This window comes from Pseudogymnoascus verrucosus, assembly GCF_001662655.1.
Source record: "Pseudogymnoascus verrucosus strain UAMH 10579 unplaced genomic scaffold scaffold_46, whole genome shotgun sequence".
NCBI classification, from domain to species: domain Eukaryota; kingdom Fungi; phylum Ascomycota; class Leotiomycetes; order Thelebolales; family Thelebolaceae; genus Pseudogymnoascus; species Pseudogymnoascus verrucosus.
In genome coordinates this window covers 125,183-152,998 of record NW_017263697.1, presented here as the reverse complement: position 1 = coordinate 152,998, position 27,816 = coordinate 125,183, and the positions used below count along the sequence as shown (strand labels likewise).

The 27,816-nt window shown below is 50.1% G+C and overlaps 9 protein-coding genes across 9 annotated transcripts; 5 read left to right on the top strand and 4 right to left on the bottom strand.

Moving 5' to 3' along the window:
- Positions 1 to 98: 98 nt before the first annotated feature.
- SPC24 (kinetochore-associated Ndc80 complex subunit spc24) lies at positions 99 to 1,131 on the bottom strand. The gene is made up of 3 exons (XM_018277470.2): positions 992 to 1,131; positions 809 to 941; positions 99 to 735 (listed from the first exon to the last, which is right to left on the bottom strand). The coding sequence occupies exons 1-3, from the start codon at positions 1,016 to 1,018 to the stop codon at positions 296 to 298; spliced, it is 600 nt and encodes a 199-aa protein (XP_018127391.1). The 5' UTR covers positions 1,019 to 1,131; the 3' UTR covers positions 99 to 295.
- Positions 1,132 to 1,226: 95 nt separating this feature from the next.
- FIS1 (mitochondrial membrane protein) lies at positions 1,227 to 2,240 on the top strand. The gene is made up of 4 exons (XM_018277469.2): positions 1,227 to 1,405; positions 1,512 to 1,530; positions 1,600 to 1,693; positions 1,749 to 2,240. Exons 1-4 carry the CDS (start codon positions 1,390 to 1,392, stop codon positions 2,079 to 2,081), a joined length of 462 nt encoding a protein of 153 aa, XP_018127367.1. The 5' UTR covers positions 1,227 to 1,389; the 3' UTR covers positions 2,082 to 2,240.
- Positions 2,241 to 2,538: 298 nt separating this feature from the next.
- Positions 2,539 to 4,863, top strand: VE01_08040 (uncharacterized protein). Its single transcript, XM_059463928.1, has 3 exons — positions 2,539 to 3,122; positions 3,177 to 3,745; positions 3,821 to 4,863. The coding sequence occupies exons 1-3, from the start codon at positions 2,976 to 2,978 to the stop codon at positions 4,815 to 4,817; spliced, it is 1,713 nt and encodes a 570-aa protein (XP_059319436.1). The 5' UTR covers positions 2,539 to 2,975; the 3' UTR covers positions 4,818 to 4,863.
- A 249-nt stretch (positions 4,864 to 5,112) lies between these two features.
- VE01_08039 (uncharacterized protein) lies at positions 5,113 to 7,657 on the bottom strand. Its single transcript, XM_018277467.2, has 5 exons — positions 7,281 to 7,657; positions 6,929 to 6,959; positions 6,823 to 6,874; positions 5,340 to 6,751; positions 5,113 to 5,285 (listed from the first exon to the last, which is right to left on the bottom strand). The coding sequence occupies exons 1-5, from the start codon at positions 7,461 to 7,463 to the stop codon at positions 5,191 to 5,193; spliced, it is 1,773 nt and encodes a 590-aa protein (XP_018127438.1). The 5' UTR covers positions 7,464 to 7,657; the 3' UTR covers positions 5,113 to 5,190.
- A 226-nt stretch (positions 7,658 to 7,883) lies between these two features.
- VE01_08038 (uncharacterized protein) lies at positions 7,884 to 11,531 on the top strand. Its single transcript, XM_018277466.2, has 3 exons — positions 7,884 to 8,273; positions 8,323 to 10,882; positions 10,935 to 11,531. Exons 1-3 carry the CDS (start codon positions 8,030 to 8,032, stop codon positions 11,365 to 11,367), a joined length of 3,237 nt encoding a protein of 1,078 aa, XP_018127437.1. The 5' UTR covers positions 7,884 to 8,029; the 3' UTR covers positions 11,368 to 11,531.
- A 271-nt stretch (positions 11,532 to 11,802) lies between these two features.
- On the top strand, positions 11,803 to 13,225 carry VE01_08037 (uncharacterized protein). The gene is made up of 2 exons (XM_018277465.2): positions 11,803 to 12,604; positions 12,720 to 13,225. The coding sequence occupies exons 1-2, from the start codon at positions 11,969 to 11,971 to the stop codon at positions 13,080 to 13,082; spliced, it is 999 nt and encodes a 332-aa protein (XP_018127436.2). The 5' UTR covers positions 11,803 to 11,968; the 3' UTR covers positions 13,083 to 13,225.
- A 74-nt stretch (positions 13,226 to 13,299) lies between these two features.
- On the bottom strand, positions 13,300 to 14,180 carry VE01_08036 (uncharacterized protein; the record flags this gene model as incomplete). Its single annotated transcript, XM_018277464.2, has 2 exons — positions 13,466 to 14,180; positions 13,300 to 13,409 (listed from the first exon to the last, which is right to left on the bottom strand). The coding sequence occupies exons 1-2, from the start codon at positions 14,070 to 14,072 to the stop codon at positions 13,300 to 13,302; spliced, it is 717 nt and encodes a 238-aa protein (XP_018127435.1). The 5' UTR covers positions 14,073 to 14,180.
- A 284-nt stretch (positions 14,181 to 14,464) lies between these two features.
- Positions 14,465 to 17,201, bottom strand: VE01_10824 (uncharacterized protein). The gene is made up of 6 exons (XM_059464274.1): positions 16,893 to 17,201; positions 16,820 to 16,837; positions 16,708 to 16,761; positions 16,573 to 16,660; positions 15,065 to 16,518; positions 14,465 to 15,015 (listed from the first exon to the last, which is right to left on the bottom strand). The coding sequence occupies exons 1-6, from the start codon at positions 17,018 to 17,020 to the stop codon at positions 14,706 to 14,708; spliced, it is 2,052 nt and encodes a 683-aa protein (XP_059320257.1). The 5' UTR covers positions 17,021 to 17,201; the 3' UTR covers positions 14,465 to 14,705.
- Positions 17,202 to 17,321: 120 nt separating this feature from the next.
- VE01_08035 (uncharacterized protein) lies at positions 17,322 to 27,530 on the top strand. The gene is made up of 3 exons (XM_018277463.2): positions 17,322 to 17,539; positions 17,592 to 17,627; positions 17,678 to 27,530. The coding sequence occupies exons 1-3, from the start codon at positions 17,490 to 17,492 to the stop codon at positions 27,327 to 27,329; spliced, it is 9,738 nt and encodes a 3,245-aa protein (XP_018127434.2). The 5' UTR covers positions 17,322 to 17,489; the 3' UTR covers positions 27,330 to 27,530.
- The last annotated feature ends 286 nt before the right edge of the window (positions 27,531 to 27,816 follow it).

The window sequence follows — 27,816 nt, the reverse complement described above, 5'->3', positions numbered from 1 at the left end:
ATGAAAGGCTGTGAAATTTGAAAAAGTGGGATCTTCGCTTGGGGGTGTTGCAACCATTCAATCAATGGTTGGTATATTCGATATAAATTTCCTAATCATGAACATCATTTTTTTCATTACTATGCACAACCCCTACGAACACTTTCGCGCAGCATGGGTATCGTATCTATCCCCGTCTTCAACTATCTAAATAGCCACCTTAAAGCTCAAATTGCGCCCCTATAACTCCATCGGACGCCGCCGCACCTGGTATTCCATTCCCCCCTTGACCACTTCCCTCTTCTTCCTTCCCCTCTTACAGCGCCTGCCAGAAGTAATTCGCATAAAAGAACTTGCTGAACTTCTTCTCCACATTAACCACCTGCACTTCCCCTCTCCCTTCCTTTCCCCTCCCCCTCACCACCGCCCTACTCCACTCCCCACCCTCTCTCTCCGCCTCAATCCCCAAACTCCTATAAACGCGCAACTTCAACAACACCTCATCCTCGACCTCGCTCCTCTTGGCCTCCTCCCCGCCATCCACGCCCTGGAGTTCTAGTTCCTGGAGCTGTGCTTTTAGGTCAGCGAGCTGGGTGGATAAGTGGTCGGTCTCGATCTCGAGGGAGGAGAAGGACTTGGCGACGCGGAATTTCTGGGTGTCGAGCTCGGCGATGCGGGAGGAGTGCGCGGTGGCGGAGTGGGATTGGAGGGTTTCTTGGTGGTTGTTTTGGAGGGTGTTTAAGGTTCTTGTGAGCTCTGGAAGACGATTCGTTAGTAATTTGTGGAAAATGGGGGATGTGCTGTGGTGTTGCGCGGGGGGGAGACATACTCTTGAGTGAGTTCTCGGTCTCGCGCAGGCGCAGGTCGCGGGCTTGTTGGAGGGTGGAGAGGGATTCATTGATGCGGGAGACGGCGAGCTTGTCGGGTTGGATGTTGAAGTTGCCGATTGTGTGGTGGATGAGCTGGGGCGCATTAGTTGTGAATACTATATGTTTAATGGGAATGCGCATACCGTCGCTGGATCCTCGTCGAGAAGCATCTTTGCTGATAATGTTGATTTTCAAATTTGATGGGTGTAGTAGCGAGATTGATTTTTCTAGTTATCGTCTGATTGATTATTGAAATATTGGAATGCTCTTGATTGTGTTTTGGGATGTTAATATGATTATCGTCATCGTGGTTGCACTTCCTTTGGGGCGGCTGTCAACAAAAACCCTTGTCGCCACAGCAACAATCAGTTTTAGGTGCGGTTGCACGTGCACAGCCACAGGTGACGTCGTACCGAGCTCCACGTACTCGTACCCTGATCGTCTGAACTTCATGAACTCCATTATCTGAATCAAATTCCTACCTACTTAAAAGTTCAGACTTGCAGATTATTCGTACTGTTTATTTTTCAAGCATAGCGCCATGACAACTCTACCATGTAAGTACAGCTGCTGATTGCGTGCACCCTTCACCATCACTGACTTTATTGACCTCGCCTCCTACTGGTTCCGGATGAGTTTACTGACTGGAATTGCGACTTTTAGATGCAGCAGACGCAGAGAGGTCAGTTTGCTTAATCCCAGCCCAAACCAGGCTACTATCCAGTTTGTGACCAGCCTCTGACTTCCATAGCCCGCTCAAGCCGTCTGAGCTACAGGTCCTCCGAGCACAATACGAAAAAGAAGGCGAATACGTCGGCGTCCAAACAAAATTCAACTATGCATGGGTACGTGTCAACCTCTAAACGGCCGGATGACCCCCATATCTGACTCGTCCTACAGGGCCTCATAAAATCCAATCAGCGCACCGAGCAGCAAACCGGCGTCCGCCTCCTCTCAGACATCTTCCGCGACTCGGCAGAGCGCCGCCGAGAATGCCTCTACTACATCGCCCTCGGCAACTACAAACTAGGCAACTACGCAGAGGCGAGGCGGCATAATGATTTATTGCTCGACAAGGAGCCGACGAATATGCAGGCGGGAAGTCTGAGGGCTTTGATTGATGACAAGGTTGCGAAGGAGGGGCTTATGGGGGTTGCTATTTTGAGCGGGGTGGCTGTTGCTGCTGGTATTGTTGGAGGAATGATCTTTAGAGGGGTTGCGAGGAAGAGATGAAGCGTGGGCAAGGTTATGTTTGTCTGGGATGCCGAAGAGCAGTTGGGACGTAATGACAGCAGTGCTCTTGATAGGCTTGTATGATGTAGATTTGGAATGCGGGTTTCCGATTGCGAAGGATTAAATTCTATCTTGTCTCTACTTCTAAAAATAAGCTCCTTTGAAGACCACTTATTCTTTGTGATTTTTGTTTAGATGATTCTAGAAACATAAACTCATAGACATTCTATTCAAATTTAATAATTTATTTTGTGGTTAACGATGGTATAATTGCTATGTTTGGACGATAAAATAGATTATACTGAGTAAATATTAAGTGCACGCCACCTGAATATCAAACTGAGTTGTTTGATGCCTGGTAAAACATTGATCGCTGGAATTGCCGAGCAATCCACCCGCCTAGTGGCGGTTACAATTTTGCCGAGCGGTAGATGGCTGGAACTGTCGTCATGAGCCGCGCTTCCGTCCAGGCCCTGGTAGTAGCTAAAACCTATGATTGTCCCACTACACTTTGTACTGTCTTTCATATTGATTCTCTTACAAGCTGGCTGATACACAGCGTCAGCATGTTTTAAAACCGAGACTTTATGCACTCACCCTTGATCTACTTGGCCAAAATTAGAACCACGTTGTGCAAACGAAACCCCATCGCTACCTTAGGCTACCCTGCAGTACCCTGAATATCGTGGGCTACGCCACATCAACAGATGACGGTTTTCTGAGCCTTTACTCATCTGGTATCGATCTCCTTTGCCAAGATCACATAACAACACCGATCTATCAGCCTCAGCAGGCAACTAACTAAAAGTGGCCTTCCAAGCTCTCCGAAGGACCGGCCTGGCTTTGAGTCTCGGACTTACAGCCCTGGCAGCATACCAAGGCGTCCGAGACGCCATGGCGGACCAACCTCAAGAGCAGAGGCGACGCCTGGATGCCGGCGGACCCAGAGAGGTAGTATATTGCCACAATTGCGAGAACGACTGGTATCGCGACGAAAGTGGGCTTGTCTGCCCAAGATGCGATAGTGAGATCACGGAAATCGTATGGCATCTTTCCACACGGCGAGGCACGGGAATTTACACTAACCTTACTTAGATCTCAGCGCAGAACGACCCACGGCGACCAGAGTTACCAACTCCATTATCTGCGGACGAGCTTCGAGGCCTTAGAGAGCACGATCCTTGGGAACACCACAATGACTCTGACCCAGAAGAGGGCGATATTCGCGAGTTTATCAGAGACAACCCACAGGGAGGTAGAACAACCTTCATATCGAGGACATTCAGAGGTTCTCCCCACGAAGTCTTTGCATCTGGAAGCTCTCGCCAACCACCCAACCCCGATGACCCCGCATCACAAACCCTACGAGACTTTGAAGGAATAATAAGTGGTATACTCGGACCAAACACACGTGTAACTGGCCCACAAGGCGAATACCCCGGATCCCCATTCGGACCTCCTGGGCCGCGCCCTGGTGAAGAGGATGGTGAACCAGCCGGGCCACCCCCTTCCGCGCCACCCAGCTGGGGAGACTATCGCCCTGGCCCTCAACCCCGAGTCTGGGGCACACGAATGACATTTCAGTTTGGCGGGCAACCTCGCACCTTCAATGGTGGTGGCGAAGAACAGGGCCAGCAGGGGCCGCAAGAGCAAGACTTAACCACGTACGCTCCTCCCTCCCAGCGTCCACCCGCCGTCCTTATCCTCGTTTTGCAAGGTCGTCCTAACGAAGCACCCAGGATCCTGCGTGATCTAATGCTCGTCTTGCAGCCTCCGGGCGCAAACGGTGGCGATGCCAATGCGCAGAATCCGCTAGGCGGCCTTCATGGTCTCTTCGCCGGCCTTCTCAACCCCGCCAATGCAGTTTCTGGGGACGCTGTATATAGCCAAGAAGCACTTGATCGAATCATCTCGACATTGATGGAACAACACCCTACAAGCAACGCACCTGGCCCAGCACCAGCAGAGGCGATCGCCGCACTGCCGAAGAAGAAGATCGATAAGGAGATGCTGGGACCGGAAGGCAAGGCTGAGTGCAGCGTATGTATGGACGACGTGGTTCTCGACGAGGAGGTGGTGTCACTACCATGTAGTCACTGGTTCCACGAAACCTGTGTCAAAGCCTGGCTGAGCGAGCACAACACCTGCCCCATCTGCCGAACTGGTGTGGCTAGAGACGGAACTGCCGTACCAGCAGGAACCACCCCCCCAACAAGCCCTCCAAACCCAGGCGGACAGAATAGCCCAGACCCATTTGAAGGTGTGGAAGGTCAATCGCCATATGCTCGCCGCTCCACCTTTCTCAGGCGCAGACCGAGCATCAACGAAACCCGCCTTGCCTCGATCCGCCAAGCTGCCGGTCGCGAACCTGAACAAAACCGAGGCGTAGATTATGCCGGTCTCAGAATGAACCCCAGCTTGCGACGTGAACGCTCTGCTTCGCCACCATCACATGTTCCCGGGGCATTCTCAAGCTCAAGCAATCGAAATACGAGTTTCCGCCGCGAGGAATCGGATACGGATGCGGGGAGCACGGGTAGGAGAGACCAGGAGCGTGAGCTTGAGAGGGAGAGGAGTAGAATTCACGAGAGGAGCGCGCCGCAACTGGATAGGAGTGGTGAGAGAGGGAGGCCGGGATCGGATCATAGCAATAATAGCTCGAATAGCATTGCGGGGACGTTTGGGAGCTGGTTTAGGAGGTTTTCGGGGGGTGGGAGTGGGAGGAGGAATGAGTGATTTGGGGAGTGAGGGGGTGTGGAGAGAGACAGAGTTTATGTGGTGAGGTGGTTGGGAGTGAGGTCTAGGATAGTAGGGGGGGGGGGGGGGGGTATTGTGGGGGGGTGGGTGGGGGTGGTGGTGGGGGGGGGGGGGGGGGGTGGTATTGTGGCTGACTGAAAGGGGGGGAGAGGTGCCATGACTATGCCGGACCTATAGATGCGTAATGACTCAAGATCAGAGAATATGGATGGGGGGATATGGTTGCAAAAGCACAGAGAAGACGCGGAGGATTCTACTAGGTACGATAGCTGAGAGTAGTAAACAAGATGGGATAGGTATCAAACTACGCTAAATAACAACAATCAAAAACCACCAATGTGACCCAACCCCACTATACGTAGTTGCTTAACGCAGAAACGCGTGTTCTAGCTACCTCGCAGCCATTCTCGCCTTCGGACATATTAGTCATTATGTCGATCATTTTTGCTAAAAAGGAGGTCTGTTAGTATCTGTACAATGTGCATGGAGTATGTAACTTACTTATATCCCCCCTAGCCCTCGCAAACATCCCACTATCCCCACTATCAACATGAATCTTCTGCTCCCTCAATATATTCCCCATACACACACTCTCCAAAAACGCCCTATGGCAAAACACCCACCACACCCTCGCCTCCTCTCCAAACACCTCCACCAGCAGGAAAAACGCACTAATCGCCTCATGCGCCGCCTCCAGCGTGCCCTTAACATTCATCGGGACCTCCTTACTCTCCGAACTATGCAGTAACATGACATTATGCCAATAATTGCTTGTTAAAAACAGCGTCTGCCGCACTAACCGCTTATTCGTCAGGGCAAGGTGCGCGATGGAAGATGAATCCCAGCAGCGGAATTGGTCGGGAAAACTCCGGTAGACGGCGCGGAAGGAGGCGAGGAGTGTGGATTTGTGGCGCGGGGTGGAGGCGATGGGGAGGCTGAGGGAGCGGGGGGAACAGATGGATTCTTGGACGAGGTTGGCGAGGGTCCAGCAGCCGCGGATGTAGGCTACGTCTGTGGGGGAGGAGGAGGCGATGGAGGATGCGTCGTCGACGAGGTCGGCGACTGAGACGTCGGTGTGTGTTGCGCTTGGGGGGAGGGAGAGGAGGACGGTGAGGAAGGTGTCTTGGAAGAGGACGGCTTGCCAGAGTTTGCGGCGCTGTTGCTTTTCGAAGGTTGTGGCGTGCGGGCAGACGATGTTGGGGTCCCGGTGGAGACCCATGGCGTAGGCTTGTCGGATTAGGATGCCGGCGAAGGCCCAGCCGTCGGAGGCGTGGTTGTCGTTGATGAGGAAGTAGACGATTAGGACCATGGATTGGATGGAGCGGATAGAGGTTTTGTTGAGGTAGGAAGACATTCGTAAAGCTTGGTGGGCGGCGGAGACGTAGAATTCGGCGGTTTGTTTGGTGGTTGAGGAGTGCGCGGAGACGAATTGAGTGCCCATTGCTAGCATGGAGAAGATGAGGGCTATTAGGGCGGCGTCGGAGTTGGCTTTGTCGGTGGTGGAGAGAGACCAGAAATGGGAGTAGTCGGCGTAGAAGGTCTGGCGGTGGATGTATGGGTAGACGCAATCAACGATGTCGAAGTAGCGCTCCAATAGCATGTCTGCCTGGATCTTCTCGGGGAGTACTGAGATCACTTCTGCTAGACCTCCTTGACAGGTCCAGTAATTTGCGAAGGGGTGTTCAGAGCCTATGCCGAAAACATTGGATGCTGATGCCGGTTGGTTGGTGTTTGGCACATCTGGAAGGGCACCGGTTGGGGAGTTCATCGACGTCCGCGAGATGTTCTGTTCTATGGGATGAATGGCAAGTTTGGGTGAAGGCTGGTTGGCACCATTGTGGATCTGTTGTGGAAGCCTCCGTTTCGGGGGGATTGTCATGCGGCGGGAATCAGTCGCCGAACGATTCGTCTCTCTGCAGTTGATTTAGCCACGTCCAAAGCATTTATGCCTCGTATATCATTACGAAGCTGACGAGCAACTTACTCGAGAACATTTGCCATGCGGTCATATTGACATTCTGTCTGCCGCTTAAGACCTGAAACATGGTATTAGAATCTGGCACGTGAGAACCTGGGGAAGAGAATCTTACATGCTAAGCAATGAGGGCGCCCCCTATCGCACTGTGAACGGAGAAGTTAGCTAATTGTCGAATATGCCATTGGCACGCTGTCGCCACAAAACGAAACGAGACATCGACATCGACCTATACATCGAACGCACTCATCCAATGGAACCAGACTATGGGTCTGTATTACCAATCCATGGATACGAGCATGAAAGGGTTCTCATATATGAAGCGCTCTTATAGAAATTGAATGATACTGATACAGCGACGATAGATTCCGACAAGCTCCGACCGCTGAAAAAGAACCCGGCTTGCGCCACCTGACTCCGAGGCAACAGATGAGGACTCGCATGAAATAAAAATAAATACTACAAACCTTGGTCTTCCTCCCAACACACTCCTCACATGATAAAGTCGGCTTATTCCTCTTCTGTCTCTTTTTGGCATGCTCCGACTGAGAATCATCGACTTGCGCGGCCCCTTGCTGATAATCGGGCCTGTCGGGAACACTGTTGCCACTTTCCGGGGTAGGATACGGTATTGGTACAAAATGTTCCATAAATAAGGATAATTAAGGGGATCTCCTTAGCTGAAGCTTGGCTATAGGCTTTTAGAGGAAATGGTTGATGGGAATAAGGACTTGCATTCGGACATTGATCGGGAATACTGTGAAAGGTGTGCGGAGGTATGCAGAAGTATGGAGTACGTAGGCCGCACATGCACATATGGATCACACACACAAAACACAAAAATGCCCAGGAAAGTTGAAGTGAGGAGAAGGCGGGGCGGAAAGTCTTGTCCACTCTTTTCTTTGGCCCCTAACTCTATTGGGTGGGGCTTTTATTTGCTGTGCTGTGAGGTTTCCCTCTTTCTTTTCCGCCCCGCTCCGCTCCGCTCCTCTCCACCCCACCCCACTACACCCCGCTCCGCCGCTCAATTACTCCAAGACGCGAAAGTCACTCTACACAAGTCGCGTCGAGACGCGTTCTAGAGATATGATATGTGTGTGTGGGAAAGCCAAGGGTCCAGTCCATTTTAACCAAACCAAACTCTGTCTCTGGGAACAGGCAGTGATCAACGAGCAACGACGACAATAATAATGATGATAGCTACGAATACCGTTTAATGGACTGCTATCCGTCTTCTCCTTTCTTGCCGACTACTTCTGATCCTCCAGCCTACGACGATTGGGAGCTCGACAATTATAATACAGCCGTCCTCCCGCCCAGTACTCACTCCGACGAGCTCGAGGCCCTACAATTGCTACAGGAGGAAACCACGGCATTTAAAACACAGCGACGACAGGTTATTCAACACCGTTCATGGAAGCTTGAAGAGGTCTTCCTCAGCGACCAGGACTATCCGCTTGGTAGCAATTCCGCAGTTCAAGGGTTGAAGTAAATGCTTATACCAAACAGTAACACCAGTGCAATCCCGAATCATAAAGAACACTGCCGAGATCATACAATCGTCGTCACCCCTGAAATTGGCCAAGATGCCCTCTTTACTGTCTTCGCCGGCGGCGTGTCCCCAGACATCTTCACCTCCTGCCGCCAAACGGCCTCTACCTGCCCCAGCACCTACAAGCCGGCCTAAGAACCTCGGAGCCTTTGTTGATGGCGATTCGGATGACGAGGAGGATGACTTTCGGATTGATGAGCCCGCGGCAAAGCGACGTATGCTTGATGCAGACAAGCTACTACCGAATTCTCTCGCTGAGATAACAGAGGGCGACAATAGAGAACCAGTTGGAGCATCTACGGGTTATCAGGCGCATATGGATATTTTCAATGCACCAGTCTTAAATAAGGACCATGAACAATCGTATTCACCAATTATGCCGTCCTTCTTACGCAAGTCCGCTGGCCTGAAAGAGGGTTACACCTGCTCTGGCAAAATGCTCAACATAAAGCAGAGACAGAAGACTGTTGCTGTGCCTTATGAAGAAATGGTTGCAGCAAGGTCAACGACAAAAGCTGGAAGGGCAAAGAAGAGCTACTACGGAATAGACATACACCAGTTGGTTGAAGATGCCACAAAGGAAATTAAACAGAAGAAAAAGGAAAAGCCTGTTGCGCCAGAAGTCCCACTGCCATCCGTCGAACCCGTGTACCATACTAGGACACGGCGGACGCCAATGTGGACAGAGAAGTACCGCGCACGCCGATTTTTCGACCTTGTCGGCGATGACAGAACACATCGGGACGTTCTACGTTGGCTTAAAGGGTGGGATCCCATTGTGTTCCCTCGATCGGGAAAGCCAAAGTCAGTTTTGTCTAAGAAACCTGGAATGGACGGCGAGCAGGAAGAGAAGCCACACCGAAAGATTCTTCTCCTTACCGGGCCACCGGGTCTCGGTAAGACTACGCTGGCCCATGTCTGCGCCATGCAAGCCGGCTACGAGATTATGGAGATCAACGCCAGTGATGACCGAAGCGCAAATGTGGTCAAGGGTAGAATACGTACGAGCGTTGGCACAGAAAGTGTCAAGAACGTTGGCGCAAAACCAAAGGATGGCCACAAACCCAAACCAGTTCGGCCTGTTTGTGTGGTAGTTGATGAGGTCGATGGGGTTGTAGGTGGGTCAGGCGGCTCAGGGGAGGGCGGCTTCATCAGGGCGTTGATCGATTTGGTTCAGTTAGACGCAAAGAATGCTGTACCTGGGGCTACAATGGCCAAACCAGGCAGGAAGAAGAAGGAAGACGATTTCTTCCGCCTTTTGCGGCCAATGATCCTTATCTGCAACGACGTCTATCATCCTTCACTCAGACAACTTCGCCAGTCCTCCTTCGCGGAAGTGATCCACATCCGGAAACCGCCCATTGACGCGGTTACTGCACGCATGAAACACGTTTTTGAGAAGGAAGGTGTTGCTTGTGAAGCTGATGGCGTTCGCAGGCTCTGCGAAGCAACATGGGGCCTGTCATCCGGACCCGAAGCCAAGTTCGAATCCTCAGGCACAGAAGGTGATCTTCGCAGCGTCCTCGTCGTTGGAGAATGGGTAGCCAGGAAACTGAAAACCGACACCAGCAGCAGGCCAAAACTGACCAAGAAATGGGTTGAGGCCAATATGGCTAGCATGCTAGGGTATGGCGGCGGGGGAACTCGCGGTGTTGTATGCGGCGGGGCGAAAGAAATTGTTTCTCGCGTCTTCCTTATGGGTGCAGGGTTCCCCAAACCTACCATGTCTGCGAACGTTTCCGTGGGGCCTAAGGATGCGAATATGCCTCGTGAGAGACTTCACACTGCTGAAGTTGCGAAGAAGGCCGGCATGGAACGGATTCGCGAGATGATTGATACGAGTGATGAGTCTGATCGCATCATGAGCGATATCTTCAGCACATACCCAACGCAACCATTCAACGACGACTCGATACTTTCGAAACCAGACGCAGCGCATGAGTGGTTCCACTTCTACAACGCGTGCAGTAAGGGGGTGTATCAGGAGCAGAGCTGGGAGTTGATGCCTTACCTCAGCCAGCCTATTCTGGCATGTCATAACCTATTCGCAAGCTCGACGAGACGGCCTGTTCAAGAATATGAGAAGAAGAGAACGGATGACGATGGTGCGGCGGAGGTGGAAATCCCATTTACTGGCCCCAGAGCAGACTATGAGGCGACTGAGGCGAAGAAGCTGAATCGTGCAATGTTGGTCGAACTGCAAGACAGTTTGCGCGATGAGCATCATCTCTTCAGAGAGCAGAATGCAACTCTACTCCGATCATTTAGGAGCCCGGAGGATATGGCAACAGACTTACTGCCCTACTTAATTCGAATTCTCAGCCCAGATGTAAAACCAGTCGTCGTCGGCGGCAGTGGCGATTCCAAGGGCATCGCGAGTGTCAGAAAAGAAGGCGAACGCGAGATGGTAAAGCGCGCTGCGGAAGTCATGGCTTCCATCGGCGTCACCTACCAGCGCGGCAAGCTAGAGGGAGATTTTGGGAGTAGAGTCACGCAGTGGGTGTACAGGATGGAGCCGTAAGTTTTCCCTCGATCCATTTCTAGCGGTATTTTGACTAATTATTTCCAGGCCCTTGGATACACTCGTCGACTACCCCACCGCCGGCGCCGAATCGTCCCTGTCCGCCGCCCCGATCCGCTACGCCGTCCGCCAAGTTCTCGACCAGGAATACCAAAAAGCCATGAAACTCATGGCCACCGCCGCGCGACAGATGCGGTTCAAGGAGGGCAATCTGCTCGGCGAGGATACGACGTATACTTTTAAAACTGGGTATGGCGAGAAACCGATGCCGGTGGATACGGATGAGAATCCGCTGAAGGTGAAGAAGGATTTCTTTGGCAGGGTGCTGAGTGTTAGGGCTGGGCCACTGGGGGAGACGGATGGGAATGCGCAGAGGGTGCCGAAGGAGGGGGAGAATAAGGTTTGGGTTACGTATCATGAGGGGTTTTCAAATGCGGTGAGGAAGCCGATTACGCTTGAGGAGTTGTTGGGGGGGTTGTAGAGGAAGGGGGTATATAATGTTGCACTTAGAGCAGTTGTCTTGGTTTGTATAAAATATGAAGCTTGGGTCTCGATGCCAGTTTGAATATATGGTTTCACAAGTCCTGTACTAGACCATGCTGCTCAATCACTTAAAGCTATAATCCGCGAGCCAATCACTCGAAGCCACAACCCGTATCCCAGTTACCCAGAAATAAAGTTAAAAGAGACATCTACTATTAGCTACATACGAAGATACCTTTCATTCCCCAGCATTACCACGATGGCAAACAAACAATGATAATTCGCTCCTCCTCAACCCGTCAAATTTCATTTGTTCCAATTTAGGCACGAACCCGCGAGCGCCTCCTTCTGGAAGCTAACCTTTTCCAGGGGTACGATGCGCTACCGAGACGTCACGAACCCTGCCAGCATGGGGATTTATACATGGGAATCCCCCCCCTCGCGGCAATGACAGGGATAGCTCCACCTGCGACAGGCGGGCAGTGCAACTTGGCAGCACCTTGAGCTGGCCGTGATTGAGACTTATTAAAAACCTCATAATCTCCCTCCTTTCTTCTCTAAATCGCAATATGTAAGACAACAATCGAGAAATGCCTTAAATGGTAAGGGTAGAAGACCAAACAAAGACTGCCCCATCCGCAGCGATGTCAGAGTACCTCAACCTCGCGTCGATAGCGACGGAAACCACCACTGCTCCATCACCTGAGAAAACATTCACGATCTTGCGGCACTCCAAAAAACGCATCTTTACCTTTGAATGCTCCCCCACCTCACCCGCCGAATATGCCATCGCAGCATCCAAATCCCGTCCCCTCCTCCACCGCGGGCCCATCCCCCTCCCCCCCCAAGCCGAAAGCCCCAGCACCACCTCCACCCTATCCACAACCCCCATCATCGGCTCCCTCCGCTTCACCTCCTTCTGGAGCAAACTGGCGCTCTCCCTCGGCGACGGCGTAGCGCAGGTCGAGCATAACCGCTCCGCTAAGCATTTACGCAAGACTGAAGCGAGGAAGAGGAAATGGAGACGCTGGTTTGGGATGAAGGAACGCCCGGTGAGGGAGATGGAGGAGGTGGAGGTGCTGGGACTCGTGTTGGGGGTGTGCATGGAGAGGAGGCCGAGGGTGGGGAGGAGGGTGGGGTGGGTGTTTGATGGGGTGGGGTATGGGTGGTCGGGGACGAGGGAGATGGCTAGGTCGTGGTTTAGGGGGGTTAGGGGGTATAGTCATGATATGAAGGTTAGTGGATTTTTTTAATATTTGTTTGGGGGGTTGTGGATGTTTGTTTTTGGTTATTGAGAGGGGTGATTATGCCGCATGACGGGACAGATCGCTGATCATGGTACTGTTGAAGCTTGTGAGGACTTCCGATCACGCTCTCATTGCTACATATGAGAAGAAACACTTTGGTCGTAGCGCGGACCCTGGAATGGATAGGAAGGGCAAAAAGAGGCCCATTGGGACACTGCGGATATATCCCGCTGCGTACGAGCGTCCACAGACCGGCACTGTGGAGGACCTCGATGGCGAGAGTACCCCAGGGGTCAGATTGGCTCCCAATCACACAACGGGCAGCAACATAACCGGGACGCACACGGGCGACATCTTTGAGGAGGCAGTAGTACTATCATGCTGGGCTGCGTTGGAAGCAGAGCACCGGATTCGACATACGATACTGGACATACTAATAGCAATTGCGGAGAATGCTGGAGGATAATAAGCTGGTTGTTCATAAATCAAATTGCAGTATCGATATCCAACCCCGCCCCCTGACTATTTTCAGACTTCCCTGCAGCACAATGAACTTTTGATAACCAGCGATAACCAGCGCCGGTCACGTCTAATTTCTAGGGCTGCCAGATGCGAATATATATCACATAACAAGACATCCCCACCGACCAACTGGTCCATAACTTACATAATACTCCGAATTCTCACTTGACTCGCTCTCGCTCGTCCCTCTCCTCTTCGCCCTTCTGTTCTGTCGCTTGCGCCTCCTTATTCGCCTGGCTTGTCTTCTTCTCCGTCTCCTCTGCTCTTTTCTCTTATCTGGGTCGATGTCCCTCACCATATCATCCTCGCTTTCATATTCTCCCCTACCGCGTTCGGTTTCACTGTCGAGGCCGCCGCTCATCTCATGCTCATCGACATCGGCGTCGTCTTGGGAGTCGTTATCACTAGTGACGTCTGGTTTCTTTCTGATTTTGGCTTTGACATCGTCGAGTTTTTGGCGGATGGTGCTTTTGATGCTCGCGACTCGGCTTTTGATGCTTTCAACTCGGCTTTTGAGGCTGGCGGCTCTGCTTTTGAGACTTGCTGCTGCGCTCTTTAGACTTGCAGGTTTGGTCTTTGGACTTGCTGTTTTCGCCTTTTTGCTTTCTTTCTCGTTTGCACCACCGTCCCTCTTGCATTTTTGTGGCGTTTTCTTCGGTTTCCTCGTGCCTTTCTCTGGCTGCTTCCCTTTCCTTTTAGACTTGCGCGTGGTGTTTCCAAACATTGATTTCCACATCCTCTCCATGAGACTCGGCGCCTCGTCTTTCATCCTCTGTTTCTCCTCTCTTCTTCTTTTGCGCTCCTCTTTCTGCCACTCCCTCTCCCTTTCCAACGCCGCCTCCGCTGCGTGAGCTCCTGGGGACAAAGAAGGCGTATGTGGAGGAGATGGAGGCCGGCGATCGGGTGGGAAATCCCATGATGGGCCTGCATTCATGGCTTTAGACGTATTTGTGATTTTCAGTTTGTAGAGGGTGGTTTGAGAAGAATGTTTGTTTTCAGTGAGTGATGGAGCTTGATGTAGTGGATGAGAAGCAAAACAAGCAATTGACGTCAAGCAAGGCGTTATGTAGCAAATATTGTGATTGTATGAATGAGCATTCAGCGTGAAGTAATTTGGTTGATTCATTTGTTTCGCTACGTGAATGTGTGACTATATTTGTCTAATGTGCTGGTGATAGTCGTTGAGGATTCATACCAACTATTTAATCTGATAGAACTCATCCCTTCATATCTGCATATGGGTGACTGGCTTGTTGATTGCAGCCATGGGTGACTGAATGCCGTTATCTTATTTACAGGTGCTGTGATAGTTGTTGTTATTCACAACCCGTCTTCAGATTTCGGACGACAAGGAGTAGCTCTCCTTTGCTAACACAAGAACTTGGAAATTTCCTTCGACCTTGAAAGGTCATGGCTTTCAATATCTGATACATTGCACCACTTCACCATTTGGAGCACGTGTACTGTTGGTAGGATGACGCTAATACATTCATACTGGCCTCTCGTAGCCTTCATCATAACGCCGGCGCTATGCCAAGCACTGGTATCTTACACATATCTATGCAAATCAAGGATTCTCCTTCGCCGGGCCACTTGGGCTTTCACCACTCCAAACATTCTCCAAATCCTCACCCGGAAGTCCATATTTCGGGCTCAGTATCGGCGTAACCTCCTCCCTGTTCTCCTGCCACTCGTTGTTCTCTTGCCACTCGCGCGACTCGTGTGCGCCAGGACTCTCTGAGTTATCCTCACCAATAGCGAATCTATCATTTCGGCTCGTGTTCTCATCGTCACCCTTCTTGGGATCAATGACCGGAGAACCGTCCTCGGGCTCGAAGCCTTCGCGAACTTCTTCGCCTTCGTTTCCGTACGTGCGACTGTGAGGGCGTTAGTAAGTGTATATTTGGAATGGGATTTGGCACTTACACGAAGCGCTTTGGCTCGACGGCGTTCCAGCCTGCGCTACCTTCTTTTCTTGCGCGCACTCTCTCAATCTCCTCTGCGTTGGTGTCCTCAACGACAAGATCCACGAGTTGGCTCCTGTCTAACTTGGCCGAACTTGATTCTGACGAATGGTGCCGAAGCATGCCCTTCAGCAAAGGAGCGCGGCCTTCTTCTCCAGTACTATCCTTACCCTTCCCTTTGCCATGGGATCCTTCGCTCTCAGACCTTTGGGTCTGGGACTGGACCTTTTGCACGGTTTTCTTGACGTTCTTCTTGCGTTTAACTTCATGACTCCTTGTTGGTTGGATCAAGTGCCGATTCGCAGATGTTGTCAGCAGGTCTGGTTCTTCCGTCATCCAGCTGCGTTTTTTGGCTGTATGTGCTGTGATTACTGGATAATTCCAGTCACCAAACTCTAGCTTCCTCGCTTTTGCATAAAGCTCCTCCTCGTCAGCATCTAGGCCATCAGAGTTGACAGTTCCATCGTTGGGGTTCCCTATGTAAGATGTCGCTTCTTCTGGGAGACCAGTGCTTGATGTGCGTCCAGTACTTGGCCCTCCATTCGCGGCAAGCAATGGAGTTCGGGCGTTGGCTTCTCCCGGCCTGGGAATCCAATATTTACCCTTACCACCGCGCTCGTATCGCATGCCCTCCATCATTCTTGCAACTCGAGAGCTGGACTCTTCGTGAGCTATTATGTTGTCGCCGGAGTCGAATAAACGATACTCGTACTTCTTCCCGCTGAAAGTCTCCTTGGTATCCTCAATAAGATCTCGGATACCGAAAGCGTCCCTGAGGGCATACTTGACTGGCAAACGCGCTGCTGATATACTAGCATCGGCGTAGTCATGCCACGAGAAGGCATACCAGTGGCCAATGGCGAATGCGGGCATTTCCAAACAAATGAGTGCATCTTGAATAGCTGCGGCAATATTGTCTGGAGTGTAGCCTTGCACATCGTCTGGTATGACGCCAAGCCACACCAATATCGACAGTCCAAACCCTTGCCAATACGAGGCAAAGATAATAAGTTTTATGTTTAAAAACTTCGGCATTGGCCTGAATGGCTGCAAGTCCTTTGCCATAATGACCCAGAACATCCCAAGGGAGTATAAGCTGACTGTAACACTGATATTATATGCAATCCCACTCCACATATATCCAGATGTCAATCCCAGATACCCTTCCTGGTATACCCCTGTCGCTTTCATTATAATGGATGCCAGGCCCAGAACAGGCTTTAACCACGCGTACTGCAGGATGCCGCGTTTTATGGCGAGGAAGCTATGGGGATCGGAGATGTCGACTTTCGATAGGAAGTGGTTCATGGGCCACAAGTGATGCACAGGTTCGCGACCATGCATCATGATGATTAGAGCTCGTTCGCCTCCGATGAAGTTGATAAGAAGCTGGAGGAATGTATATATAGTGAACGCCTACCCAGAATTAGAAGCTTTCTCTCAACATTCGGATCGGAAGCTTGATCTTACCTCGTAAACATCTCGAATGGGATCTACCCAGAAGGCTGCCTTCAGGGATACTAAGCTTAACCAAGACGATATGGAGTATATGGGCACCCTGATGTTGTTAGGCTGCGAAATCCAATGGAAGCTCATAAAACCTACATAAGCAAAATCCTAACCACATATCTCTGAAGAAGGGGCTTTCGATAGTTCTTTCTGTGAGGCAGTTCGTCAATATGTGTGCCTCTTCACGTGGTAAGGCGCGTGCTCATACGTTTGGAGCCATATGGACCTGTGGGAGCCTAGTCAGTAACTTGAGCTCTGAAAGCAATTGTTTGAAAGCTTACACGATAGAAATCAACGTCGCGACAAGAGAGGCGACGCCCGCGACAATGACAAGGCCATTTGCCAGCTTTTGTCCCGTCCCGCCAGAGTGTTTGCTATTATGCGTGCCATGGGACATATTGTCGGCCATTGCTGCGGGGACTTGGGATAATGACGCTTTCTGATGCCCTTGAGTAGCCTAAGGACATCCAACGCAAGCAATTCAGTTCGGAGGCATGTTATTTTGTAGATACACGCGATTATTCAGTCGTCGCTCAAATTCTGTCGTTATATTTCATGTCGAACATCCTCAAGAGATTGCGTGGAAGATGTCGTACGCCTGGCAACCCCCCTGTCACAATCAGCTTCTTGGTATCTGAAGGCGGTGGCAGAATCCACATGCTAAATGTTGACCTGAGTGGATAACACCCCAATGAGCTAGCATAGCTTCCCAATTCATGAATTCCAAATAAAACAACCCACCGTTATGCTTCTGGACAATACGCGTCTTTTGAGGTGACGGTAGCTTTCGCCTTGTCTAAGAGATGTTATAGCGGACAACAGTATCCGGCCCATGGTCATGAGAAGAGCCGACGGAGGCCTTGCGGGAGACGATAAAGATGGCAGGCTTGACAGCTGTGTCGTTGACCCCAATTCTAGCATTTAACTGGTAGGCGCAGATGCAATGGCAGCGTGATATTTCATGGGCTGACAGCTTCAAGGGTGTTCTTGGTTGAGCTAATCGTTTGTGGATTACTGTAAGGACATTATCCCTCCTCCTCGAGATATTGCTAACCGTTGTCGCTAGCACATTATTCTTCCTCTTCTATTTCAACAGACTTTTCGCTACACTTGTATCGTATGGAATCCGGGCGTGGTCATGGCACAAATATCGAGTGTATGTGGACATACAGGCACTGCAGATTTCGTTGCTGGGTGGCCGCATTTTCTTCAAGGGACTTAGGTACCATGGAAACAACGAGACTATTCTCATACACAGTGGATTTATTACTTGGGAATATTGGCGCCGCAATGTGAGGGAGCTGGATCTCTGTCACGGAAGGGGCCTTCACAACGTACCGAGCGGATCTTCTGCCAAAAATGATGAAAACCATGAGGACAACCAATCTGCGACAGAGAGCGGCAGGCAGGCCAGCACGTCGGCGTTGCCTTGCCGCCTTAATGTTGAAATCAAGGGATTGGAATGGTTTATCTATAATCGGAGTGCGGCATATGACTCCATAGTTGCTGGACTCGCAAAGTCAGACGAGACCAAGCACGAGAGCACCTTGGTGGATGATCCGACAGAGAAGGAGCAGGATGAGGGGTTGAAGAAACGTGGATTTCCCAAACCTAGCGCCCTCGCAAACATATTGAGTAAACATTCGTTGGAGACTGACGACAGTTCGGGCCTCCCGCCCTTAACGGAGAAAGATACGAATAGAGAGTCTTCCAGAAACCCGGACAGCCTACACTCTGATGATAGCAATGAATACCATGGCCAGGACAATCAGGAGATCGAAAAGAGTTTTATACTAAATCTTCTCCCCCTGCACATCGATTGCGTCAAAGCGGCTATAGTTATGGGGAATGACAACACAAAGAGTGTGTTTATCACGAGAGCAGATAAATTTTCTGCTGACATCAATGCTACTGCTTGCCGCGGACCAGATTTATACAAGCAAGTTTTCGACCTACAGCTTGGCCATCCTATGATTCAGTTAAAGCCCAATGAGGACTATAACGAGGACCAAACTGCAACGGCAAATCGAGCTAAAGACGATATTAAGGAGCGCACTGATACTGGTGATGGCGTCCTCCACCCGTCTCGCTTCTTTCACCGGTACCGGCGAAATGCATGGCACAAAATCCAGAGCATTGTACCATACTTTAGTAGCTCTGTGGAAACATTCTCAAGTTTAACTACCGAGCCTGTGGTCTCGGATTCAAACGCACAGGGGAATATACATCAATGGCAAGGTCTTTCGCGCTACCTCAATGATGAAGAAGACGGTAAAGCGAAATGGTCGTCTTTCGAATACGCCACTGTAACGACCATTCTCGACAGCCCTGAAGCCAGCGTAAGCTATTATTGGGATATACCTGGAAAAGTCCCTGTGGAAATGGGCTCTTCCAAGCCACAGCCATGGCAAACTAATGATATCAATGGAGACCTACCACCTGAATGGGGCATAGACGTCATCATCAAAGGGGCTTTGGTAAATTATGGTCCATGGGCGGATCGACAACGGGCAGACTTACAAAGGGTATTCTTTCCCAGCTTGTGCAAAGATGCAACCCCGGCAGATAATTTGAAGCCTGGAGACACAAGGGTGGCTTCAAATCTCAAAATCTACATCCAGTTAGATGATGATACAACTCTCCGTGTTCCTATTCGCGAGGAGTCGAAGAACTGGAAATGGAAGTCGCAAGCAGATACCATGACATCCCAAATGCAAGAGCAGAATAAACGCAGCAGCAAGACCTCGCGGAAACAGAAAGCAAAAGGGGGTACTGCAGGCCCAGAGATACGCCCATTTGGCTGGCTAGACCTGAAGATCTGCAAGAGTGCCACCATTCATTATAATATGGACATGGTAGCTGGAGCTTCCGGGTTCTCTAATACCTTGGATGTGGAGTTTCCAAACTTAGAAATCACAACAAGTGTCAACCATGGAATTCTGTGTCGATCTCTCAACCAGAGATTGTCGTGCAATCTGTCAAACCCTCTCGGCTGGAATGCCTTTCACACCTGGAAATTCGATTTTGTCAGCAACGGAATGGAATTATTCATATTGAGAGAACATATCTTCTTGTTCATTGATCTAATAGATGACTGGACGTCTGGCCCACAACCTGATTATCTCACTTTTACGCCCTTTCACTATTTCCTGAAACTCCAATTTGGCGACTTCAAGCTTTGCCTTAACGTCAATGACTCAAATATAATCAACAATCCCTCAGACTTTGACGACAACTCTTTTCTAATACTAGACGGGACGGGGTTGGTAGCAGACCTTTGCGTACCACTTGACAAGTATCGACCTCATAGGAATAATGTTCCTTTTGATCTGGCGATTGATAAAGCAAACCTTCTTCTCCATGTGCCACCATGGAACACCCAAGCTACCTTCATGCCCTCGAATGAACTTGCACAGGTGGAAGGAGTTACGATCAAGGGAAAATACCAATACTGTGATACTACGTCGCCAAGCAACACGGACACACTACTGGTAGATGTTTCTGGCCGCAACCTGGAAGTACAGCTCTACGGATTCCTCATACGCTATTTTATGAAGATCAAAGACAACTATTTTGGGGAAGACATTCATTTCAGGACGTTGGAGGAGTACCAGCAAATTATAAATGCTAAAGACCCAGATACGGAAGCTCTCCTCAACAAACCTCCATCTAAGAAGAGTAATGATCTGGATGTCATCATAAGCATTGGCTGCAAAACTACTGGTGCCCTCCTGCCGGCCAACTTGTATTCAGCAAAGGATCACGTACGAGTTGAGATAGCAAGTCTATCCGCAGATTTGCGGTTCACAAATTATTATATGGACCTAAATGTCAGCCTCAGCCCTTTAGTGTTCTCGCTGGGGATGCAAGAAGGCTTGTCAACTCCAATGACTTCTATCACTGGCTCTCAGATTTTCGTTGACGGGGTGGAGATATTTGGAAACCGTCTCTTCGGCCTGCCGCCCACCGAGCCCACATATCTCTGCAATTGGGATTTTACAGTTGGGTCAGTACGAGGAGAGACGACGGCAGAATTTCTCATGAAATTGTCTGCGGCTGTGAAGGCATTTGCGTTCTCGTTTGATGACGACGAAAACGCGCTGCCTCCTGTTACCCCTGAAGTCTTGCATGACGCGACGTTCCTCAGGGCGTCCGTGGAACATGTTCATATTTGGGCGCATGTTGATGATGTTGCCTTTCTGCTTTCAACAGGACCTTTGCGCGTAAGCTTCAACGATTTAGCAGGGCTACTTTATTCGAAGAAACTAAAGGTTACTATTCCGGATCTAGCCCTGGGCTGCGTAGATGCCGATTCTGCGTCGCGTCATAGGTCGAGAGCAAACCATCCGGTGGAAACGCATGCATATATCACAACAACAATTGAGCTTACCATGGTGAATAGAAAGGCCGGATTCGATGACGACAAGCGATTGCAACAAGCACATATTAGGCACGAGGACTCAAGGACACAAAGAACGCAATTTCTTCTTGTCGATGACCCATTTAGGCCGCCCCCAATACAAGTCGACGCTCCCGCTATGTGCTTCCCTCCGGTTCCACTACCTATCAACGAGAGCAATGTCTACCATTCCGACCGTAGCTCCTCGAGCATCGCATCATCACTACACTCAAAGCAATATCTTCGTCGGAAAAGCTCTTTCCTGTCGCTAACGAGTTCCGAACGATCTAGCCAAAAAAGCATTATTCGGACTCACAGTAGTCTCTCCGAGCCTAAGGTTCAATATAATTCATCGGGTTCGCCATCGAGGAGCCGCCAACTTGGTGACAACCTCCGCTTAACGCCACTACCACGCGATGCCTCAGCAGCATCTACTGGACGCCAGCCTTCCTTTTACAGCGCAGTTGATCACAACGATTTGCGGGCACGCGCTTCATCCAGCGTTATTTTTTCAAGCCCGTTCATGTCACCATATTTTCCCCTCGATGACGTTGAACCAGATATGGGCAATCTTCCGGAGCTTAACGAACATGACCTGGACCAAGCTCCACCCCCCAGTGCCGAAATGAAACCAACTGATAAGATATTCGATGACAATACTGAACACACGAGTTTCATTGTTGAGTTCAAGCAGGGTATCAGAGCTGTCTCGAACCCCCAAGCGATAAAGGCAGTTACAAGTCTTATGGAAGCACTGCAACCTACTTCTGCGGAAGATATTATTGATTCTGTTCAAGTCGAGTCTATAACAGATATCTTTGCGGCAAAAAAGCAGATAGTGGTGGCGGGTAAAAATACGGACGTTAATATCGTCCTTCCTATCATTCGACTTCGATTTGCCAATACGGTGGTGTCTGAGTCTCACCTACGTTCTGATCAGCCCCTCGACCAGTATGATTTCTCCGCTCGAGGCATGTCAGTGATAGCTCGCCAAAGGTCAGCTGCAAAAGAGAATGTCGACAGATCTAAATCAGATGAGGCGTCCGCAGTTCGTGTGCGTGTGCTATCGGCAGAGGTCTCTGCCAAGGAAAGGAGCCATGGCAGGGCTGATGCCCAAGCAGCAATCAATGGCCGCGTCGAGGATATCTCATTCTGGATGGCATCTGATAAAATTATATCAGGACACCTCAAGATTAAAGCTGTTGATGTGGAGATGGCAAGCTCTAAAGTGAAGTACCTAGCGTCGCTACTACATCGAACTACCCACATGGCCGCTGAAGCTGGCGAAGGTTTCGCCAGCTTGGCCAGGTGGCAAACTAATCGAATAAGGCACGCTGTATTCCTCCTATCCACCCATGGTCAGCGAACAGGCGACCCTTTGTTTATGACAAGGCCATCGTATGTATTACGATCTGCTGTGGGCCATCTCAGGACAACCGACTCTTGGAAATTAATAACCCGCCTCCGTCATGTATATTCGTCCCTCGGGCACGATGAGAAACAGAGGATAGAAAGGCTTCTTTCAGAACGCGACTCGGCCTCCTACCCTGAAAATATCCGCGAGCAAGTTCAAGCCGGTTTCGAGAAATGGCGAAGCTGGGATCTAGAAAATCTGACTGAATGTGTTCTTATGACGAAGATATTTGGATCGCTCATAAGAGATGACACTACGTCCCCTCAAATTCAGAAACCAGTACAGTTCGGGGCCTCTATAACTCGAACCAGCTTTGTTTTAGATCCAGGGCCAAAGCAGAACGAGATTGTTCTCGCCACTTTGGCTGCAAATGCCTCTATAAACCAACCACACGCAGCTGATTCACCGGATCAAGCCAACCCTCCACAAGATACCTGCACTATCGTGCAGATCTATTGCATGGAATCATCAATAACTTTAAACTGGGAGCTATGTGAGCTTATTGAAGTTACCGCCAAACTGTACAATGAACCAGAGGCTAGTCCAGCATCAGGACAACCAGCGCCAGCTATAAAACCTCCAACTGCGACCCAAATAGATAAACCCAAGCAACCACTGCATATTATTTTTGCCTCCGATAATGGATCCGTTACACTTGACACCATCAACATTCGAGCAAGGTCGCTTAGTACAGGTCTCAAAATATCATTAATGATTGCAGATGGGATATGTGATGGTAGGAATATTGCTACTGCCTTAATCACTGCTGACGCGGCAACGTCAAAATTCCGAAGCCATCACCAAGATCTCGCCATACATCAATTTCTCGCTCCAACACTTAACATCTCGCGAGAGAGTCGTGTTGTGGGCAAAGTCAAAGAAAACGCTTGGAAGGTTGCCGGTAACTCGCAAGAATTATCATTCGTTGTCAAACAAGACCCCGTTGCTCTCCTACAGGTCGTAGACCGTATACTAGGAGACGAAGTACACCAAATAAGTCAAATTTTGCGAAGTTTGCCCAAGAAACCGGTACAACGGCCAGTTAAAAGCCCTGTGGCCAGTTCCACTGCTATTAACAAGATAAACATTGCTTTGTTTCTCGATGAGTACCATATTAGCATCCCTTTACTGAACTCAGTTCGTTATGATATTGCCGGCATCGTTGCCAGAGCATCCTTGGCAGCAAGGCAGGGCGAGGAGTTTGTTTTCGACTTTGACATCAAAGAAAACTCGCACGATATCCGGACTCAAACAACAGGAAAATCCCAAACAATTTCGGTGCTGGAGCTCCCTCAAACAAATGGTCGCGTTATAGCACGGATAAACGAGAATGAACATAAATTTTCAGTGTTCGTTTCAGTCGAGCCTATATTCCTCGACGCAGCCAAGATCCAGAATGTTATTGCAGCTCTCAACAGACCTGAAATGACCAATCTGATGGATGAAGCGCGCGAAGGCTTCCGAACCCTTAAGGGCCACATACCAGAGAGCACAAATCCAGGCAAGGTGCCGATTAAGCAAGAAATCGTGGAAGATACTCCCAAGCCTTTCATATACGACGCCCATCTGTCATTGGCAGGCTTGGAGGTGTTTACCGACGCACCAAATGGCAACAATAACGATAGCAAAGCACGCTTGACCTTTAACCTCGGAATTGTACAAGTTGAAGCACATAACCGCGTTGCTATGGCTGGGCCCGTATTAGAATTTCCCGAGCTTCAGCTGAACCTCCGCAGAGTGGTAGCTAATCTGACCTCTATTGCCAATACAGGTGAAGGAGATAGCTGCGGAAACTTTGCATTTGCGGCTAAATTCACCGCCGGTTCAAAGGAAACCGAAGACCGGGGGCAGGTCCGCTCGTATCACTTGACAAGTGACAGCTTGGAGATCAACCTATTTGCCGATACAGTCTCAACGATAGTGAATGTTGTTGGCCATCTGCAGACTAAAATCAAGGAGTTGGAACTGCCGCGCGAGGTGCATTACTTTCAGAGATTTCGCAATCCCCGAATTACCATCGAGGAAGACGTGGGCACCCCTGAGAGTGCAGCAACATCATTGAATTTGTTCGATGCCATGTTTTCACTGGAACTCTCCAATTGGCAGATTAGCTGGATTGTTACTTCGCCATATGTAGATCAGACAGAGGGTATGGAGAACCTGGTCCTGTCTCTACAGCGAATCGGCTTATCAACAAGGAAGAAGAAGTCCGCGCGCCTTAGCATTGAGAACTTAATGCTCCAGATGGTCCCTCCAGATCAAGCCAAGAATTTGCGGTCTCAAAATTCAGCTCTTTTGCCTGAAGTTGTTTTCAACATAGGATTAGTGTCAACAGCAGATGCTACCCGTCTTGCGTTCCAAGCTGCCGGGAAATCGTTAGATCTGCGACTCACGTCCCAATTCATTACCCCTGGATCGCATATCCAAAAATCTATCGTGAGCGCAGCGGAAAAGGCTCGCTCGGCGTCGGCGTCCTGGATAACGAGTCCTGCCTCAGAGAAGCCCAGTGTCACGGCGAAGAACATTTTCTTTGGGAAGAAGAAACTGGAGTCGTTATTGGTTGATGCGGACTTTGCAGGCGCTGTTGTTCATCTCCAAGGGATGAAAACGACGGACAGCGCAATGTCTTCGCTTCCAGACAAGCGTAGTAGAGCGCCTCAAGGTGGAAGATATGGCCAATTCGCGCAAGATGAAGCGACTGGTTCAACAATGCTACGTTCCCCAGGCCTGGCGATCAAAGTTGAATACAAGGACAACGGTCTCGATGATCCATCACTGAACGCCGAAGTCAAAGTCAATGCGTCCAAGAATATATTGTATCCACAGGTGGTCCCGCTCATAATGGAAATCTCGTCAAACGTCCAAGCCGTTATGAGCAACAATAACGAGCCAGAAGGGAGAGAAACCCCCACGTCACAAAAGCTAATGAGCGTGGCCGACGATAATATCCTTACAGTAGATCCGAGCGCGGTATTAGGACGAACAAGGTTGAACTTAGGAATACGTATCTGTGCCCAGGAATTCGGCCTCAGCTGCCAACCGATTGCGAGAGTGGCTGCAACAGCAAGGCTAGACGACATTTACATCACCATGAACACGGTACGCTCCGTGGATCATGGTCATTTCTTCGCCTTGTCTGCCTCCATAAACAACCTTCAGGCCTCGGTTCAGCATGTATATTCACGAGAGTCTACCGGCAGTTTTGATGTCGACTCGATTGTCTTATCGTTGATGAATAGCAAGCATGTCAGTGGCACTAGTGGGCTCTCGGCCATATTGAAAGTCAGTCCCATGAAGGTCCTCGTAAACGCCAAGCAGATACAGGATTTCCTCTTGTTCCGTGATATATGGATACCGAACGATTTAGGCAACGGGCCTGCACCCACACCCGTACCTCAACAGGAAAGAACATCACAAGCCCAGACATATCTTGTCCAGCGTTATCAGCAAGTCGCAGCAACAGCGGCGTTTCCCTGGAACGCAACTATCTCAATTGCAGAACTCGACGTCCAGTTGGACCTTGGCCAAGCTATTGGAAAATCCACATTTGTGATATCAGATTTCTGGATTTCTTCAAGGAAAACTTCCGACTGGGAGCAAAATCTATGTCTTGGGTTCGAAAAGGTCGGTATCGACAGCACTGGCAGGATGAGCGGCTTTACATCTCTACAAAATTTCCGAATCCGAACATCGATTCAATGGCCCGAGCGAGAAAAGGCGTTGAATCAGACACCGCTAGTCCAGGGTGCTATATCTTTCAGTCACTTCCGTCTGAAAGTTGCCTTTGACTACCAGGCATTTTTGGTAGCGGACATCACCTCCATCCAATTAATGCTGCACAATGTCCGCAATGGGCCCAGCGCGGCGGGTGACAGACTTGTTTCAATGCTCGACGGCGATTCTGTTCAGATATTCTGTACCACGACAAGTGCTTCTCAGGCACTAGCACTTTATCAAGCACTTGAGAAGTTGATGCAGGAAAAGAAGGCAAATTACGAGTCCTCGTTGCGAGAGATAGAGCGTTTTATTAGACGGAGGCCATCGACATATCCCGCTCCTGAAATCGCTGAAGCCGCTCCGCCTCCGCAAGAAGAACTAGCAAAGGCACCTATCACATTGCATACAGATGTAGTTGTGACATTAAAAGAAGTTAACATGGGCGCCTATCCTAGCACGTTTTTCGACGCTCAAATATTCAAGATCGAAGCGCTCAATGCAGAGTTCAGGTTTGCAGTTACGGTTCCAGTTGGAATAGTACACAGTAGGCTCGGTCTTACCCTAGGTCAGCTCCGTATCGGTCTGGCAGGAGTCAAATCACCCGGGCAACCCAAGAGCACCGGCGACCTATCTGTGGAAGAAGTTGTCAGCAGCGCCACCGGCTCTAGAGGTGGCACGATCCTCAAGGTGCCAAGGGTGGAAGCTACAATGGAGACCTGGCAATCGGCAGGCTCAAACCAGATTGACTACATCTTCAAATCATCATTCGAGGGCAAGGTCGAGGTTGGCTGGAACTATTCTCGAATCAGTTACATCCGCGGCATGTATGGCAATCATGCGAAATCACTCGCTCAGCGTCTTGGCAAGCCTCTGCCGATATCAGCTGTCAAGATTACTGGGGTGCCGGAGGCTGACGAGGACGGCAAAGAACGGGCAACAGGCGAACAACAGAAGATCACAGCGGAGGTCACGGTACCACAGTCAAAGTATGAGTATGTCGCTCTTGAACCTCCAATCATTGAGACACCACAGTTGAGAGAGATGGGTGAGGCCACCCCGCCATTGGAGTGGATTGGGCTACAGAGAGACCGGTTGCCGAATCTGACACATCAGATTCTGATTGTGACTCTGCTGGAGCTGGCGGGTGAGGTAGAGGATGCGTATTCAAAGATACTGGGGTCCTCGTAAGGTGTATAGTATGATTGTTCATAGCCTGTTTGAGGTTATCATGTATGGTATGAAGTGGCATTGCATTTTTAGGAGTCTTAGCGGCGGCGTTGGCAGGTATGAAGCGCTTTTTATCAGTGCTGGCTCAGGACGAGCCTCATAATACAGAATATAATTATATGTACGAGCTACACAATGCTATGCCAGCTGCTGATTATCGAGGCGGTGATTGGCTGTGGTGGCGATGCCGTGTTTCTTGTCCAAGCTTGGTACTGTAGGGAGTAGAGTGAGCTTACCTTACCATAGCTCCGCCCCTCGCCGCTTGGCCGATGATTCCTTCGCCGTAGCGCCCTTCGCTCGTATGATGGCAGGAGGGGGCGGGGTCCAAGATACAATACTTCGGCGTGTAGACAATAGTTTTGATATTGGATAGCCTTTTTTATAACAGAAATCACCTGTGTCCTGACATTTCCTACGCCGAACAATTCTTCTCGGCGTCATCGGACAC